The sequence below is a fragment of the Apis mellifera genome, linkage group LG2, assembly GCF_003254395.2.
Source record: "Apis mellifera strain DH4 linkage group LG2, Amel_HAv3.1, whole genome shotgun sequence".
Taxonomy (NCBI): Eukaryota; Metazoa; Arthropoda; class Insecta; order Hymenoptera; family Apidae; genus Apis; species Apis mellifera.
This window is the reverse complement of record NC_037639.1, coordinates 4,462,793-4,480,000: the sequence shown is the minus strand read 5'-3', so window position 1 is coordinate 4,480,000 and position 17,208 is coordinate 4,462,793. Positions and strand designations below refer to the sequence as shown.

Below are 17,208 nucleotides of genomic sequence, written 5' to 3'. Positions count from 1 at the left end.
ACAAATGGAGACCATCTTACAAGCCTAATATATTCTCGCATACGATCAAAAAATATTGCCAAAAGCAGATAATCCATGACAGCATGGAAATTTAGAAATTTCCAGCAAAAAGCTATTATTGAAAAAGATGAACTTCTGAATATAGTTGTTTGTCTATCATAAAGATGTTCTTTACTAATTGATGGTGTTCTATAATCAGTCTCAAGAAGATCCTGGTATAAAGATATATATCGATTCCAGGCGGCACTGGTGAGGAACAAATGGACGGTCATAAGTAATATATTACGAAATGCTGCATTTGATGTTTTCAATGTTACATTTCCAGATTCCAGAACTGAAGATACAGGAAGTTGAGGCAGCTTATCATAACCTCCACGTCTACTTGAGTTACGGGCAAGAAATTGATATAGGCCAATAATAAAAGCAATACAACCCAAACCATCACAGATACCATCAATAATATAACCAGTAGAACCAATATCTGATCGTTCACCATTAATCTTTGCTCTTTTTCTAGCAACATGTCCATCTAAATCATCCAACCATGTTCTTGCTTGAAAAACTATTACACCTAAGCGTCTATAAGATAACGAATCACTTGATACACATTTACCAGCTGCCACTGCTATGAATATATGGAAACAACTGATTGCATTTGGTGTCACCCATATCCAAGAGCTACTTATTTGCAATAAATCATCCATGATAGCTGCAAGAGGGCTCAGAAGAAAATGATTTGGATGATCAAGCATTAATCCTTTTACAGTCACTGTACATAATGGATTAAAATCACAAGGTATGATTGAAATATATGGTGTACCATTTAATGTAGGTCTTACATCATAATTTTGTATTCTAGAATACAACAAAAGGTCCATTCCAAGGAAATATAATGTCAATAATATCAAAATTGTTAGGAATGACCTGCTCACTAGAGTTGTTGTACCAAACATTTTTCATATAAATTTGGCACGTAATTATTGGTAAATATATTTTATTATATTTTCACTTATTATATATTTTGTTATTATCTTTTTTCTTTATTTTCTTTATTAGATTTAAATGTATTATAGATATGCAATTAATTTAAATGCATTATTATTAAATTTTAACAATAAATTCATTGATTAATAATTTTGCTATATATCTTTGGAATAAAAAAACACAATCATTTATTATTCTGAAATAATAATTTTTTTATATTTAACTTTTTCGATGTATGTATCTAAATGACTCGTGTATCACAGTTAAAAAATACAGTCGTTCAACTTTTGAACTCATCACGTGACTAATTCACTTGACTATGATGATTTTTATATTCTTTTGCAGGATGAACCTGTATATGTACATATAACAATTGTATTATCATAATTAACAGTATTTTGTCCTGCAACGATGAATGTGATATTCAAAGATTCGCAGTATGATATGATCTCACATGGTTACATGAAATCTTATAGATTCTGAATGTATTATTTCGATCAATTAATATATATCATATTAGTATGTTTCATGCGAAGATTTAAAAAGCATTTTGAGCTTATTTAATGTATTATTTATCAATATAATATGACATTTTTTTTAATCAATTTTTAATCGCACTATTGTCACATAATTTCTTTTTTTAATTGTTCAATAAAATAACTAATTATAAAAATTTTTATTCCGTAGTATTTTTTTTTATTATACATGATTGTTCATCAAATTATGCACATGATCTTATGAAAACTATTATAACCGGCAAATTGTACTAAAACGCATTACACTTTGAACAGATGAAATACTGCCGGATCTTGTTTGACTAATAGAATGGCGATGCAACGCAATATTTTTATATGTGCGCCTGCGCGATTTTATGAATTACTAAAATTTTTACGAAAAATGATTTTTACGATTTAAATATTTACGTATATTACACGAATAAAATTATAAATAATCTAATAATATAAGAAACATATAATTAATAAAATTATAAATATTATATATATTTATACATATATTAAAAATATTTTTATATTTTTTTGTATTAGATATTTTATGTATTGAATAATAACCTACTTTATATATTAAAAATTTTAAAAAACAAATAAAAAAATTCAACAATATATTCAAAATATTTAAATTTTATATATTTAATATATAATTTTATAAAAAATATTTTATATATAATGATAGTTATTTATAAAGATGTACATGCATATATATGCTTTACAGTAGTCTAAAATGCTTGAATTTGTGTAGAATTATGTTATACTATATATAATGAAATTTATCAATATTATTTACTTATAATATTATTTGTAAATTTTAAATTTTTCTATTAAATTTATTCTAAAGTTTTATATTTATATAAATAATTTTTTAAAACAGATATACCTGAGGTAATTGCGTGCTCTTCCCACATCCAGTTTCTCCAATTAAAACTAATGTTTGATATTTTTCCAATAAATAAATAATATGACTTTTATACTTAAATGTAGGTAATCGTTGACGTTGCATATTAAGTGCAAGAGAATGATATGCATTATAAACAAATTGTGTAGACGAATGAGCTTCTATATCTGACTTATCTTCTTGCCACATATTATCTCCTGTAATTTTAAAAATGATCAAATGTATAAAATTTTTTTTTAAATATAATATGCACTTGAACATATATTAATAATATTTATATAATATATAGTATTTAAAATAAATATTAGTTTAGTAGGTTATGTTATATAGTATATATTTTATGTGAAGAAATAAATCTATATATGTATAAAATATAATAGAGAAAGTACACAATATTATGCTCAAAAAACTTATAATAAAAAAATGGAATAGAGTTTCAATAAATAAAAAGTTACTTTAAATATATGAATATCTAATAAAAATCTAATAAAAATTTTACTTACTAGGTTTAGAAAAAATTGGTTTCACATTCATTTTATATAATTGTATAAATAGTACAATAAAATAAAATTACGTCTTGAATATGTCATTAAATTATAATGTTTTACATTTAAATAATAGTCCCAATTCAAACAAAATATAGCGTCCGATACTTGCATATAAACACGCAATCTTATATTTATCAAATTCTTTAAAACATTTCAATTTTCTCCTACAGATGACATTGTATATTATTTAAAAAATTTAAAATTTGTATTTATTTTAAAATATTAAGATATTATTATAATTATTAAATATTATTTTATTTATTATAATTTGTCTTTTTTTATAATAAATTGTACAAATAAAAAAAAATTTATTTAATAGAAAATTTTATTATTTTTTTATATTTTGTTTAAATTATTAGATATTAAATTATATAATAAAAAAATAAAAAATTTCATTTTTGTATTCAGGTATAGAAGTATTAAGTATTAAATATATAATTTCAATTCTAAATTTTACAATGTCATAAGATACTTAAAAAATATTTAACAAAAAATATAGAGATAAAAAAATGAACAATATAATCAACATAATAATATACGTATTTAAATTTTAAGTTTAAAAAATATAATAGTAATACTCTTATATAAAATTAATACACAGGTAGTATATAAAATGTTTTTTTTATGTTAAGTTTGTGAAATTTTGAAAATAATTGAAAATGAATTTTTATTATAATTATACATTATATAATCAATTGTAATATATATACAAAAGTAAGATATATATTTTGTACATAAATAATTTTAATAATAATTATCTTGTATTTCTTTAAATATATGAATATAGATATCTAATATAAATATATTAATACTAACTTTATGTTGTTATTGGATATGTTTTAATATAATCTTATTCAGTTTATCAATTCATGTAATATTTATTATATAGAAAATAATATTACACAGTTATTCTGATTGTATCATACTTTGTATACGAAAACAATTTGTACTAGATAATAGCTAAAGAGGATTAATGATGATACAGTACTAGTTTTGTGTTTAATATTATAAATCAATTGATCATATTCATATAATATACAATAGATTGCTTTTAATTTCACATTTTCCATATTATTTAAAGGTATTTTATTGTAATTACACATAAACTTTTATCTTTTGATATGCAATTTTTTATTAAAATAAAACTGTGAACGCCGTTTTTTCTATCATTGTTATTGCAAATAGCATTTGATATTTTTTACTCACCAGTATTTTTTTGTATGTAAAGTTATTACATATTTTCAAAAAAAAAAAAATATTTATAAATTGCACTCTATTAATAAAAGAATTATTAAAAAATGACAATTTTAATAATTGAAGAATATATATTTTTCATTAAACATAATTTAAATCTAAATTGTTTTCTAATCTAAATCATTTAAAACAAACCAAACTTTTTTATTATGAGCTAAATGAGTTTTCAACTAAATTACAATATTTATATTTCTTTGTATTTATTATAGGAAAATTATAATACAAGTTGAAATTAGAATATCAAAATTTAAATTTTATTTAAATAAATGATTAATTAAAAATTATTTGATATTTAAATAATTTAATAAAAAAATCCTTTATTTTTTGCAAATTATTTTTAGAATAAAAATAAACTAATTGAAATGATTTATTATTTTGAAATTTATTACTTAAAAAAAATTGCGAAATTGTTTGCAACTTTTAAACTATTAGTTTGTAAATATGATTACACATTTAATAAATTCTGTAATTGTTTTTTTTAGTTTCGTTGAAAATTAAATAATATGTAATTCACATAATTTAACACATATGTATAGATTACATTAGAAAACAAATATTTATCATAGTTTATAAATAAAATTCATTTCATATTTTTTGTCAGAAAATAAACACTGGATGAGTTTTAAATTATTTTAGGAATGTATTTTGATTTGCAAACAAATATTATTTCTTTCATTGATATGAAATTTTAATATATAATTATATTTATGTATCAGAAAAAATGAAAATTATTTATGGAATACTTTCCATAAATATCTTTTTCAAGCACCATATCACACATCATCTATTTTTATGTATCAGAAATATATTATTTATAAGATTATCTGTATGTTTCTCTTTTTGTAAATTTAGCACAGTGTATGTGTTATATACGGACATCAATGTGGAGAACATAGGAAACATGAATGGTAATAATCTAAGATGGTAATTTATGATGATGTAGATATATACGATTGCCAATTAAAATCATAAAAATGGTCGCAATAAACACACATAAATGTCTGAACACAAAAGTCATTAATACAATATTAAATTTTTTGTTTTTAATGCTCGTCTATCATGACGATGCATGGATAACAAATTTTAAATGTCCTGACTTGTCAATTAGCTGTTAAAATTATCTATAGATTAAATCTGCAATAGAACATAAAAAAACATTAGGCCGTAGCTTCTGCATCTCCATTGGTTTCTGTTTCAGCACATTTTTCATCAAGTTTTTTTTTCTTTTCAGGACTGGCACCATCAGTGGCAGTATCCTCTGTAGTTTCACTTAAAGTTATTGATTTCCTTTTTATACAACAGCTATCAACAGATGCATCTATAAATAAAAATATGATTTAATATTATTTTTATAAATATAAATTGAATTTCCTATTGATTTTAATTATTTATAATACATATTTTTTAATAATTATTTATTATTAGTTTAATTATTTGCATTTATATAATTTAATAACAAAATTATAAATTTTATCTAATTTAGTAATTTAATTTAATTTTTTATTGATACCTGTAGAATCCCCATTTTCTGCTGATTCTACTTCTTTATTTTCTGACTCTTTTTCTTCATTTGAGCCATTTTCTTTGGTTTCTTTGGCATCTCCATTTTCAGATGTTTTTGAATCTTCGTCAACTTCTTGAACTGTTTTTTTTTCTTCTTCTACTACTTTCTTTTCTGGAGTTGTAGCAACTTTGGTGTCTCTATAAATTAAAATCGATCAATATTTCAATTAACATAATTTATACAGTTTAAAAAATATGTAATAATATGCGTATAAAAATAACATGTAACATCAGTGACATTTATATTTTTATAAATCAAATACATATTATATTTTGTAAAAAAAAAACAAAAAAAAAAAAACAAAAAAAGTTAAATAACATGATATATTTAAAATGAAGTTCTATCTCTATCATATTTTTTCTTTACTATGGTTAAACAGCTACAGACAAAGATGGAGCGGCAAGGGAAAGAAATAGAGATAGGACGCCAACCGTAGCGGCACCTACCGATGTTAATATTATCCTGCTTTCGTCTCTCCCTTCTCTCTCAACCCACTCCTTTTAACAGAACACACGTACATGTACGCACACATACAGATTGTTTCGGCGCGGCAAATCGTGGATGTTCGTGGACCGTAATATATACATCAATGTTACATATACATTTGTTCCTATAGAGTTGGAACTTAAATAAACCTAAATAGCACCGATGTTTATTATTACAAACATTATATATTTTGTCTTAAAAATGTGAAGTGAAAAGTAAAATACCAGTATTTTCGACGTTTAGTCGGTAAGAGAGGGCAGATCGATACGTTGTCCATTTTCTTTTTAAGATGCGTGTACAATCATCCATAAAATATTTCTACTATTTTTTATGTATGAATAATCAAAATCACCCTTGTTTATGTAAAAATGTTCAAATTATTGTTAACATTAAAAAATTACAATTTTATATTATAAAATATTCTGAGTTGTAATTATATTTATTCGTTACATTTATAAAAATATTAAAAGTTATATATTATATAAATAAAAATTGTTTTAGTACTAAATAAATAATAATAAAATATCATGATTGAAATATTCATGAAAAATAAATATTAATAACAAATAAATGCATATTGTAATTGGTTACTATAGTTGAAGCTACAAGTGGGGAAAAATAAAAGGTAAACGATGCCGCCAGAAAAGCGGCTCTGCAAGTAGAGCACATGTCATGGTAAAAGCAGGTAATCCTGAGAACGTAACGCGCCTTACAAATCAAGCTGAGAATATCATGTAGAGAGAGAGTATCCCCTCTCCGTTGTCCCTTTCTCGTGGTTGTACATAAGTACTATGTACGCTTTCAAAAGTATACAATCAACTATGATGCAAATAAAATTATCAAAACAAGAATATTGGTTTCAATTTGAGTTTAAAACAGATGAATAATGAAGATTATGAAACGATTATATTGTTGATCCATTGTTACTGTATTCGGTAAAGAAATATAACAAAAGCATTCGGTGAAAATATGTGTGATTTTCTTACAATAAATCAATAAAAAAAATCTGTAATACTTACTTAGTTTCTGTATCCGCCATGTTGATTAATTTAATCGTGTGATCGATAAAGCACTTAGATACAAAACGCACTTAATAAGGCTTGCGTTTTCTACGCACCGGTAAGCAGACGTAGAATTCTGGTATCACTACTGCCGCGTAGCCGCGTACCGACGCGCAAATGGCAGAGACTCGCACACTGATTCGCTCGAGACCCGAGTTACTCGGCCCGGCCGGCAGGCCGGCGGCCTTCAAACACTTTTCTTTCCCGCTCGTTTACAGATGGCGCATTGATCAATCTCTTATATGTATATTTACTATAAATACAATTTTAAAACAATAAAAAATTATTGATATAATTTATAAAAAAAAAAAATTTTCTTTAAGATATCTATAAAATGATATTATCAATAATACTTATTAATTTTACAATATATGTATATATATATATATAAATTTGCCGCTATATTTTAATCATTAATACAGCATGGTTCAACGAAATTTCTCGTAAAATATATTGGAATTTTAATAAATACCTAATATAAATAAAATCGTTATTATTTCTATTTTCTTTTGAAAAAAAGATATGATATATGTAAAATATAATATATTTAATTAAAACTGTCAACGGTTATGTGGTTTTAGATTCGTAGTAATGGTAGCTTCGCCACTACCGCATTGTTAATGCCCCTCCAAATAACAACTGACCAATTGAATCTTGTCTTACGAAACTCATAAAAAATCCCCGCGCTTCCGGCGCTGGTGAATGTATTGTTGAGAAACATGTATTTAACACTATATCGCTTTTAAAATAATGACAATTAAATTTTATGTGTGATTTATAACATTGAATAGATTCTAATGAAATTTCATGTGTACTAAGGATAATATACAAAATATAAATGGAAACAAACTGCAGAAAGTTCTAGAAGTTTCGCGTATGGTTCCATTTCCGGTGTATATTAAAAGGTGCGCGATGCTTTCAGGTTGATCCACGCACTCGTCTGAAAGGCTTTGCTGCATTTATGTACGTCCATGTTACAGGTTGCCTTTATTATGAAATAGTAAAATCATTTTTTTTGTTATAATGTTGTTTTATTATGATTTTAATCTTAAAAGTTTTATAAAGAATTTAGTTAGAAATAAGACTTAACTCACGATGAGGTAATAAATATCTTTACAATAGATTATATGTTAATTTTCAATAATTTTATGTAATATATATTATTTACATTTTCATATATTATGCATGTATGTACACATATATATAAATATGATTATTTATATATATGTATTATATTACTTATAAATATAATATTGTTTATATTTGCATATAATTTTATTTTCTTTTTATATAAGAAAAAAAAAAGTATGTGATTCTAAAATGTATTGTATGAACTTCATATAAAACAATACAATCTATATTTTATTAATTAATATCTGTAATCTTATTAATGTCTTTAATATCTTTAATGTATTTTCGAAAATTGAGGAAAATATTTTTTTATAATTCTATGCAAACTAATATATATTCAGTAATATATAATCAATATTCATATTTGGAAAAATCATGCGAACATATTAGTTTAATCTATTAAGAAATATATTTTACTCTTCCGTATACGTGCCACGTGCCAGAGTCTACGTAAGCATGAAGATAACACCAAGCAGCTGCTATGAATGCAATGCAGGTGAAGACGTGTGAAGCAGATGCTTTTTGAATATCCTTCATACAATAAAACACTTGAAGATACATTCATGCTAGATTGAGTTAGATTTTCAATGAAACTTTCTATAAAGAAAGAAATATGCAAATATTTAATATTTTTATAACATTTCTATTTATGATATGAAACGAATAAATATTTATTTTTTTAATGCATATATAAAAATACATATAAAATAAAATTGTACTTATCTATTTATAATGAAATTATTTTTAATAATAATTTATTTAAGAGGTATATGTATGTATATATGAAGGTATTTTGATATGTACTTTAATATAGAATTTTCTTAATATTCAAAGATATATTTTATTATATTTTATTATCAGAAATAACTATGTAATTGGTGACATACAGTATTACTTGGTAAAATTAAATTTCGTTTTAGTGGGTCAGTGGAAGTTTCAGCCACAAGCTATTTCGATGACAGTAACCTATATTTCCACTGGCTTTGCAGTGTCAAACTAAAGATAGCATCCACGCATCTAAATTTTCATTTCACTGGACTAAATTCCCACTTTTCTTGATGCGTTCTTAGGCATTATGATATAGATTATTGTACACGTCTTGTTAATTTTGCGCATTATAAAAAAAAAATATAGAAAAATAAAAAATTTATAAGAAATATATGTATAAATATATATATAATAAATACATATATAAAAATAATTTATATCATGTTTTTATATTAATGTTACATATATCAATATATATATATATGTGTGTACATACATATAAAATTTTCAAAGTTTATAAATAATTTTTTTTAATATTAAATACATTCTTTTATTATTATTAGTGATTTAACTTTATCAAGAAATTTTACATACAGAAATTTTTAAAAAGAATATTCAAAAGATGCTATAAGCTAAATCTTGATTTTGCTACTTTCCTTCCACAAATTGGCACATCACTTTCAGCTTCGGGTCATGGAATCAATAGAACGCGTGGTCGCGCGCATCCTATAGGGTAGAAATAAATTGAAGTTAATACAAGAAATATATTCGAGCACAATTTCAATAGACATATATTTTGCTACTTTTACTTAATCTAACAATGTATTAGTGAGATTATACGCAAAAATTCTGTATATAATTCTGAAAGGTCTGACCTGATCATACCTTTTTGACTTGATTGTAACCGGTTCGTCCCGTCCTCCACCGACTCCACCTAGCTTTCTCGACCGTATCTGCCGCTCTAAAATTGTGCCTATATGCCTATCTACAGTTAGAAACTAATCGCCAAAGGATTATCACAGGTCAGCGAGTATTCAACCTTCCGTGTACGTACTACCACGGTTCAATACCACAAAACAGGTCGATTATTATTAATAGCAATGAAATTACCGAATTGATGATAAACTTAACGCAGTAATGATTTGTATTAAAATAACTATAATGTATATTAATCAAATAAAATATTAGAAAAAATATATATATTGTAAAAATAGTTTTACACATGTAATATTTAAATTTTTTTAGATTATTAGAAAGAAAAAATTTATTAATATTATTGAAATAAAATAATTCTACATGTTAAAAAAAGCAAATTTTATTATTATTATTTATATTATAAAAATATACGTATAATATTTAATATTTATAAAAATAATACAAATTTATATAATTTATAAAGATTGAATTAACAAATATAATACATTATCGTGTATTTATATAATTTAAATAAATTTTAAATTTATTTTATAATCATAAATTTGATCAAGTAATGCAATAAATTAAAAGTTAATTATTTTGTCAAATTATTAAGTATAGTTTTATTTAATAATTTGTTAAATAAATAAATTTCTAATAAATTATTTGTAATATATCACAATTTCTTTTTTGATGATTTAAAGAATTATATTGAAACTTTAACACAATTATACAAAATATTCCACGATTCAAAACGAAAACCTTGATTTTTAAAAGTGAAAAAGAAGTTCCTTTAAATTTAAAGTACGTCAACGCTTTCGTTTGGTGGCAGCACCTGTCAAGAGTGTCGTTAAATTTTCTAGTGCTACATCTACCGGCGATAAGTCAAAGCAATAGCTGATCTGTGTAGTACAGTAGCTCTCTTGCTTCGTAGAGCGGCACTTCGTCACTTTCGCATCCGTGCGAAATCCCGAACGAACAAGTGGAGCGAGCCGCGTCGCCATCTTTAGGAACGGTACCGACTGTCTCTGCTACCGCCGCCTGCTTCGTTTTAAGAGCTTAAAATCAATCCGCGATTATAGTAAAAGAATTTTATGTGTTAGTGCTACAGCGCGTAATTTATTTTCTATCGCGAGAAGACGCGATACACATTCGTTCGCGATGTTCATTTAATACGTTTAAAATTTGTGTGTGCGTACTGTGCAAGTTGAGCAGACGACGTTTCGCAAGTATTTCAAGGGTTGAGAGCGATCGAAACCGACGTTGTTTTCTCGCTTTATCGACCCTTGTTTAAACTATTGTTTCTGACCTGCAATTTTGTCATTCGGTTCCTATCATTTTGAGAACTAGTGTTTAGTGTTTTGATTTGTCAAAGAAAGACAAACACATCGGAGAAAGACGTTGTAGTGCATGAGAATACAAGTCAAAGTAGAAATAAAGAGAGAAGGATAAGAAAAGAAAGACTGAGACAGCTCTAGTAGACGACGACAACGACGGGCTAGTACGATTGACAGGAAAGATGGCGCGAGGTGCGGACGAGGATTAATGTTGACCCATTTTTCCGCGCGAAATCGCTCGGTCTTATTTTGTCATACAATTAAGGAAATACTAAGTTTTGAACCGAGTGTAAAAAATTGAGTTAAGTGAATTAAATTTAAAAAAAAAGAAAGGGTAGTCCGCTATTGGTACGAGTGTATCCATCGTGCAGTGTGCGCGTGTGCCCAGTTCTTGCATAAGTGTGAGTGCCCTCTCGGACGTATAGGTCTCATAGGGCCAGCATCGACGAGTATCGGATAAAGACTATTGAAGACCGTCGGTGACAATAAGAGTGAGTATAATAAAGGGAAACATAGGAAATAGTAACAATTTCGAAAAGACTGGAGTTTGGTGGGGCCTTGATAGGCTCAGCTACGGAAGAGGACAAACGAAAACGAAAACGAAGACGCGGTCTTCTGGAACTTCTCGAGCTGTATAGAGCCCTGGCAGGCTCGGGTACAAGCGCGGCTGCTAAGATGGGCAACAATGCCGCGACTGCAAACAAAAAGGTTGACGCTGCTGAGAGCGTCAAGGAGTTTCTTGACAAGGCAAAGAAAGAGTTCGAGGACAAGTGGAAAAGAAACCCAACGAACACTGCTGGTCTCGATGATTTCGAGCGGATCAAGACACTTGGTACTGGCTCGTTCGGTCGTGTCATGATAGTGCAACACAAACCAACCGGGGAATATTACGCCATGAAGATACTCGACAAGCAAAAAGTCGTGAAACTTAAGCAAGTCGAACACACGCTTAATGAAAAAAGAATACTGCAAGCGATTAGCTTTCCATTTTTGGTCTCCTTGCGATTTCACTTCAAGGATAATTCTTACCTTTACATGGTTCTCGAATATGTGCCGGGAGGCGAAATGTTCAGTCATCTACGAAAGGTTGGTCGTTTCTCGGAACCACATTCGCGCTTTTACGCGGCACAAATCGTATTAGCGTTTGAGTATCTTCACTACCTCGACTTAATCTATAGGGACCTCAAGCCAGAAAATCTATTAATCGATTCACAAGGCTATTTAAAAGTCACAGATTTTGGTTTCGCTAAAAGGGTACAGGGTAGAACATGGACCTTGTGCGGTACGCCAGAATATCTCGCGCCTGAAATAATTCTCAGCAAAGGTTATAATAAAGCTGTGGATTGGTGGGCGCTTGGTGTGCTTGTCTATGAGATGGCTGCCGGTTATCCACCGTTCTTTGCTGATCAACCAATTCAAATTTATGAGAAGATTGTTAGCGGAAAGCCACGATTTCCGTCTCATTTCGGATCCGATTTGAAAGACTTACTACGTAACTTGCTACAAGTTGATCTTACCAAAAGGTATGGGAATTTGAAGGCTGGTGTAAACGATATCAAGGGTCACAAGTGGTTCGCCAGTACCGATTGGATAGCCGTCTTCCAAAAGAAAATCGAGGCCCCGTTCATACCAAAATGTAAAGGGCCAGGAGACACGAGCAATTTCGACGACTATGAGGAGGAGACACTTAGGATTTCACTGACGGAGAAGTGCGCCAAGGAATTCGCCGAATTTTGAATTCCCATATTGATTCAAGATGGATATATGTGTCGTGTATGCATTCATATGCGATGGTTTGTCGCTCATTGCTCGCTTTTCTTCGAGCGAAAAAGATAGATGAAGTAAGAGAGAGACAGTATAATATATAGGAGAGAGTAAGAGAGAGCGAGAGAAAGAGAGAGAGAAAGTACGAAAGAGTGTAAGAAAGATAGTGTAAATGAAAGAATGTATTATATGTATGCAAGATGGGAGGAAAGCGTGTACGTGTGTGTGCATGCACATGTATGATTGTGTGCGTATGCGAGTACGCTCGGTACAATAATGTACAGAAGGAAGATGGTTTAGAAGAGTGACCAAAAAGGAAGAAAAAAGTAAAGAAGATAAATATATATAAAAAAAAAAAAAAAAAAAACAGATGGCAGATTTTGCGATTTATTTTGTGATCGAACTTCTGAAAAAGAATGGAAACGGAAAGAGTAATATACAAAGGAGATACGGTGAATCCCGCCGTTCAATCGATAAAAAAGAAAGGGAGCATAAGAGATAAACAAACAGATATAATATATTGAAAAAAATTACAATATATTACATTAATACAGATATCATATATAAATAATACACATAGCATACGCGTACACTCACACACATCACAATTCTCATCGGTACGTCATCATTATACCATCACAACTTTTTACACGAGAAAGATCTTTTTCTTTTTTTTTTTTTTCTTTCTTTCTTTCTTTCTTTCTTTCTTTTTTTTTTTTTCTTTCCTCCAATCAAGTATACAACTGACATATTGAGGTACGAGGGCGACGATATATAGTATATACGTATATGTGTGTGTTCCCTAAGATGGCTTTATTATCCGGTTTAGCGGAGAAGGCGGGTGTAAAGATTACTACTCTCGATAATTATTGTTAATATGGAAAAAAACGTCATTTTTGCCGGAATTATTTTGTACATATAGTGTTGCTATATTATACTCTTTATGTGAATGTTCCCCGATCCCCTTTTACACCACGCCCCTCTTCTCCACCATTCTGCCTCTTTTAGCACGTACAAAAAGAAAAAAAAAAAAAAAGACTTTTCGATAGAAAAGGGTATAATATACACCAATAATCATGCCATGCATTATTATCTATTTGTCTACGAGCATCTTCTCTTCATTTTCTCGTTGAGGAAAAATTTTTGCCACGATATGAATCGTGTTTATATTATAGCAGCTAGTCGTCACATGATTATTCCGCTGGAGTAATATTTATATATATACGACTCGTTTTTCATCGATCGTTTAATGTGGACACCATTTGATTGAGAGAAACAAAGAGATAATTGAGAGAGAAACGGAATGCGTGAGAATGAGAGAATAAGAGAGGGAGAGAAAGAAATGTAGATCCTTATATTATAATATATCAAATCTTATTAAAAGAAAAAAATGAAAAAATACTCGTTATATACTGGCTACAGATGCTCGTTGTTGAATTATTGTACTTTAAATAAGTAATAACAGAGAAAGAAAGAAGCGAGAGTAAAAGAGTGAAAGAGAGAATGAGTGTGAAAGAGAGAGAGCGAGCGAGCGATCGAGCGAGAGAGAAAGAGAGGGAGAGAAAGAGAGAGAATAATTGTGAAAATACGATCGACGGAGTACGAGTAAAATAGAAATTCATTTTTGGAACGTTTTTAATAGAGGACCACTGGCGTTCGTACATAGATACATTGTAAGAGTATTCATATATAATTATATCGCCTTAAGTTGCTGTGCGCAAAAGAAGCAACGTTATCTTTTATATAGAGCTGCACTTTTAGTACAGAATGTAAACTGTGTGGACAATCCTGTATCTTGTGCAAGAGAAAAGAGAAAAATGAACGACGCACACGCGCGAGATGGCCAAAGGAAATTGCGCGTGTAGAAATGAAATTTCATTAAATGATTATATATATATAGAGAAGCGAAATGTGAAATGAAATCGTGAGAAAACTATTCGAAGAAGAAAATCATGGAAAAAGAAGAAAAAAAAGAAAAACGGATAAATGATTAAACGGAAGGATAAATGAAAGAATAAGAATAATGAAATTGTGTATTATAGAACAGCAACAGCAGCAGTAGTAAATAGACAGCGAGAGTATTGTCGCTGAAAGACGATATATTTGTTGTAATTTTCTTTTTTTTTTTTTTTTTTTTTCTTTTTTTCTTTAGATCGATTAAAACTTCTTTCCGAGATCGAGCATATACGAGATAGATACTTTACCGGCATCATATCTTGACGGTATTGAAATTCGATGATCAAATATAAAAAAAAAACGCGAGAAACACGAGAATCGAAGAAATATCAATACCAACGACGAGCCCTGACCGTCGACGATTGGACACGCATCGATAGCGCATAATGAGAATCGATTTTACGATGAAACACGCACGAGAAAGTCCAACACACGCATAACTTCGTTAAAAAAAATATACGTACACTGTGTATGCGTACATATGATAGTTGCTGAAAGTTTCTTCTCTATTGGCTTGTGACATAACGTACTTGTTCGTATTCCAAAGAGTTTGCATCAATCGTTGCACGATAGAAAAAGAATTGAATATTAGCACGAAGACGTCGTTGAGAACACGAGGGGCGTTGTATCAATTCGATTTTGATTCGAGCTTGATCAAATCGAGAACGAAGAAAGCAAACGGAGAGGACGAGAAAGAGAGAGACGGGACGCGCAGATAAATTTATGATAACATTGGGCGGTTCCCACTTTTGTTCAAATTCGTCCTCTTTTCAAGTGAGATGAAACTTAACGATCGAAGTTGCGGCTAGAAAGAAAGAGAATGGCTGAACGGGGAAAGGAGAAAACTTAACGGGTAACACAAGTCGAATTATATTTATATATTACGAAAGACTTACTTTCTTTGCTTTGGACGTGCTCGTATTTGCATATCATTTTTATAAATTCGAAATTCTTTTTCAACAAGGATATAATTGATGATTTCTCGAAATCGATGATCAAGAAGAGAGAGCAAAGAATTTCTTCTTAAAGCTTCATAGTCAGGGAGAACATTGAAATTCTATCACTTCTGTGCAGCAAACAAGCAGTATAAATGCAAGCACAAATCGTATAGGCAAAAGAACGTCTATTTATATATCCTTTTTGCCGCGTTCGTGACTTCTAGAATTGTGTATTACTTTAAGCATACACATGCAGTTTATTTATTCGCTCGTACTGCAGTATTGGTCGAATAAAAAAACGAAGATAGGCTTGGTTTGAACAAAGAAACATAAAGTTTCTTTGGCGAAGAAATTGCACGACCGAGATATGATATAATTTTAAATCGTCCGATTTTGGTTGTCGTTCGATCCATATATACAAATTGAAATGTTTATTTTAACGTGACGATATCACACGACCGCTAACATCTTGTCATTTCTAAATTTCGAATTTTAAAAAAGATAGTTTTTCTTAATTTTTTTTTTTATCGATGTTCAAGAAAAAAGAAAAACTTTTCTTAAATCATTTGGAATAGAATGGATGCAAATCCATTTTATTCTATATTTCAAATTCGTGCAAAAACATTATCTAATAATATTTATTTGGACGTGCTAAATTTATTGCATGGGATATTTAAATTTATGTAAGAGAAAGGGATAGCAGGATCTAGTCTTTTAAAAAATTTTTAAACTAGTTTTAGTTTTACATACTTAAACGTTCTTAGCAGAAAGTTACTCCTATGTTTCTTGATTTCGTTTGATTGCGATCAAATGATGCGCTATCAAAAAATTTTTGAAACAAGTATCAAAAAATTGTCATGAACGAGATAACTTTAAACTGCATGAAACTGTTTCATATCATGTTTTGTGTGATAGGTCATATCTGATCAATTGCTTTTTAACTGACCTAGAATAATACCACAAAAGGCTAATCATCTAAGCTTTATCACAGGATTTGAAAAGATAAGACCTCCATTCCTGGCTTCTGTGGAATACGATAATAGCTTCTGTTCGAGTGATTGCAGATTATAACGTCTTAATGTGATGCCAATG

At 28.6% G+C, this 17,208-nt stretch overlaps 3 protein-coding genes and 2 long non-coding RNA genes across 6 annotated transcripts in view; 2 read left to right on the top strand and 3 right to left on the bottom strand.

Moving 5' to 3' along the window:
• Positions 1 to 1,781, top strand: part of LOC113218583 — a 2,984-nt gene extending 1,203 nt beyond the window's left edge. The window contains exons 2-5 of the long non-coding RNA XR_003304119.1: positions 1 to 249; positions 326 to 796; positions 860 to 983; positions 1,330 to 1,781. The exon at positions 1 to 249 is cut by the window's left edge and continues 48 nt beyond it. This is a non-coding gene — a long non-coding RNA (uncharacterized LOC113218583). The remainder of the gene's footprint in view (positions 250 to 325; positions 797 to 859; positions 984 to 1,329) is intronic.
• Positions 1 to 3,088, bottom strand: part of LOC413147 (probable ATP-dependent RNA helicase DHX35) — a 10,873-nt gene extending 7,785 nt beyond the window's left edge. The window contains exons 1-2 of one of the 2 annotated variants that reach the window (XM_396598.7): positions 2,898 to 3,088; positions 2,377 to 2,591 (exon numbers count right to left, since the gene is read on the bottom strand). In XM_396598.7, coding sequence (XP_396598.4) covers positions 2,377 to 2,591; positions 2,898 to 2,928 — 246 coding nt within the window. In that variant the 5' untranslated portion in view covers positions 2,929 to 3,088. Of the gene's footprint in view, positions 954 to 2,376; positions 2,592 to 2,897 lie in introns of those variants that run through there. The other variant, XM_026438934.1, reaches the window with a different exon arrangement.
• A 1,762-nt stretch (positions 3,089 to 4,850) lies between these two features.
• LOC551596 lies at positions 4,851 to 7,505 on the bottom strand. Its single transcript, XM_625255.6, has 3 exons — positions 7,266 to 7,505; positions 5,707 to 5,897; positions 4,851 to 5,514 (listed from the first exon to the last, which is right to left on the bottom strand). Exons 1-3 carry the CDS (start codon positions 7,283 to 7,285, stop codon positions 5,354 to 5,356), a joined length of 372 nt encoding a protein of 123 aa, XP_625258.1. The 5' UTR covers positions 7,286 to 7,505; the 3' UTR covers positions 4,851 to 5,353.
• Positions 7,506 to 9,265: 1,760 nt separating this feature from the next.
• Positions 9,266 to 10,328, bottom strand: LOC102656798. Its single transcript, XR_408211.3, has 2 exons — positions 10,092 to 10,328; positions 9,266 to 9,932 (listed from the first exon to the last, which is right to left on the bottom strand). It is a non-coding gene; the product is annotated as an uncharacterized LOC102656798 (long non-coding RNA).
• Positions 10,329 to 11,024: 696 nt separating this feature from the next.
• LOC409791 (cAMP-dependent protein kinase catalytic subunit) lies at positions 11,025 to 15,322 on the top strand. The gene has a single exon (XM_393285.7). It carries the CDS (start codon positions 12,134 to 12,136, stop codon positions 13,193 to 13,195), a length of 1,062 nt encoding a protein of 353 aa, XP_393285.1. The 5' UTR covers positions 11,025 to 12,133; the 3' UTR covers positions 13,196 to 15,322.
• Positions 15,323 to 17,208: the final 1,886 nt, after the last annotated feature.

Bases quoted from the DNA above. Each gene is read 5' to 3' on its own strand.
- LOC409791 (XM_393285.7), top strand. From the start codon at position 12,134: ATGGGCAACAATGCCGCGACTGCAAACAAAAAGGTTGACGCTGCTGAG.
- LOC551596 (XM_625255.6), bottom strand. From the start codon at position 7,285: ATGGCGGATACAGAAACTAA. The intron at 5,898-7,265 runs GTAAGTATTACA...TTTAATTTATAG, and splicing joins ATGGCGGATACAGAAACTAA to AGACACCAAAGTTGCTACAA. The intron at 5,515-5,706 runs GTATCAATAAAA...TTTTATTTATAG, and splicing joins AGAAAATGGGGATTCTACAG to ATGCATCTGTTGATAGCTGT.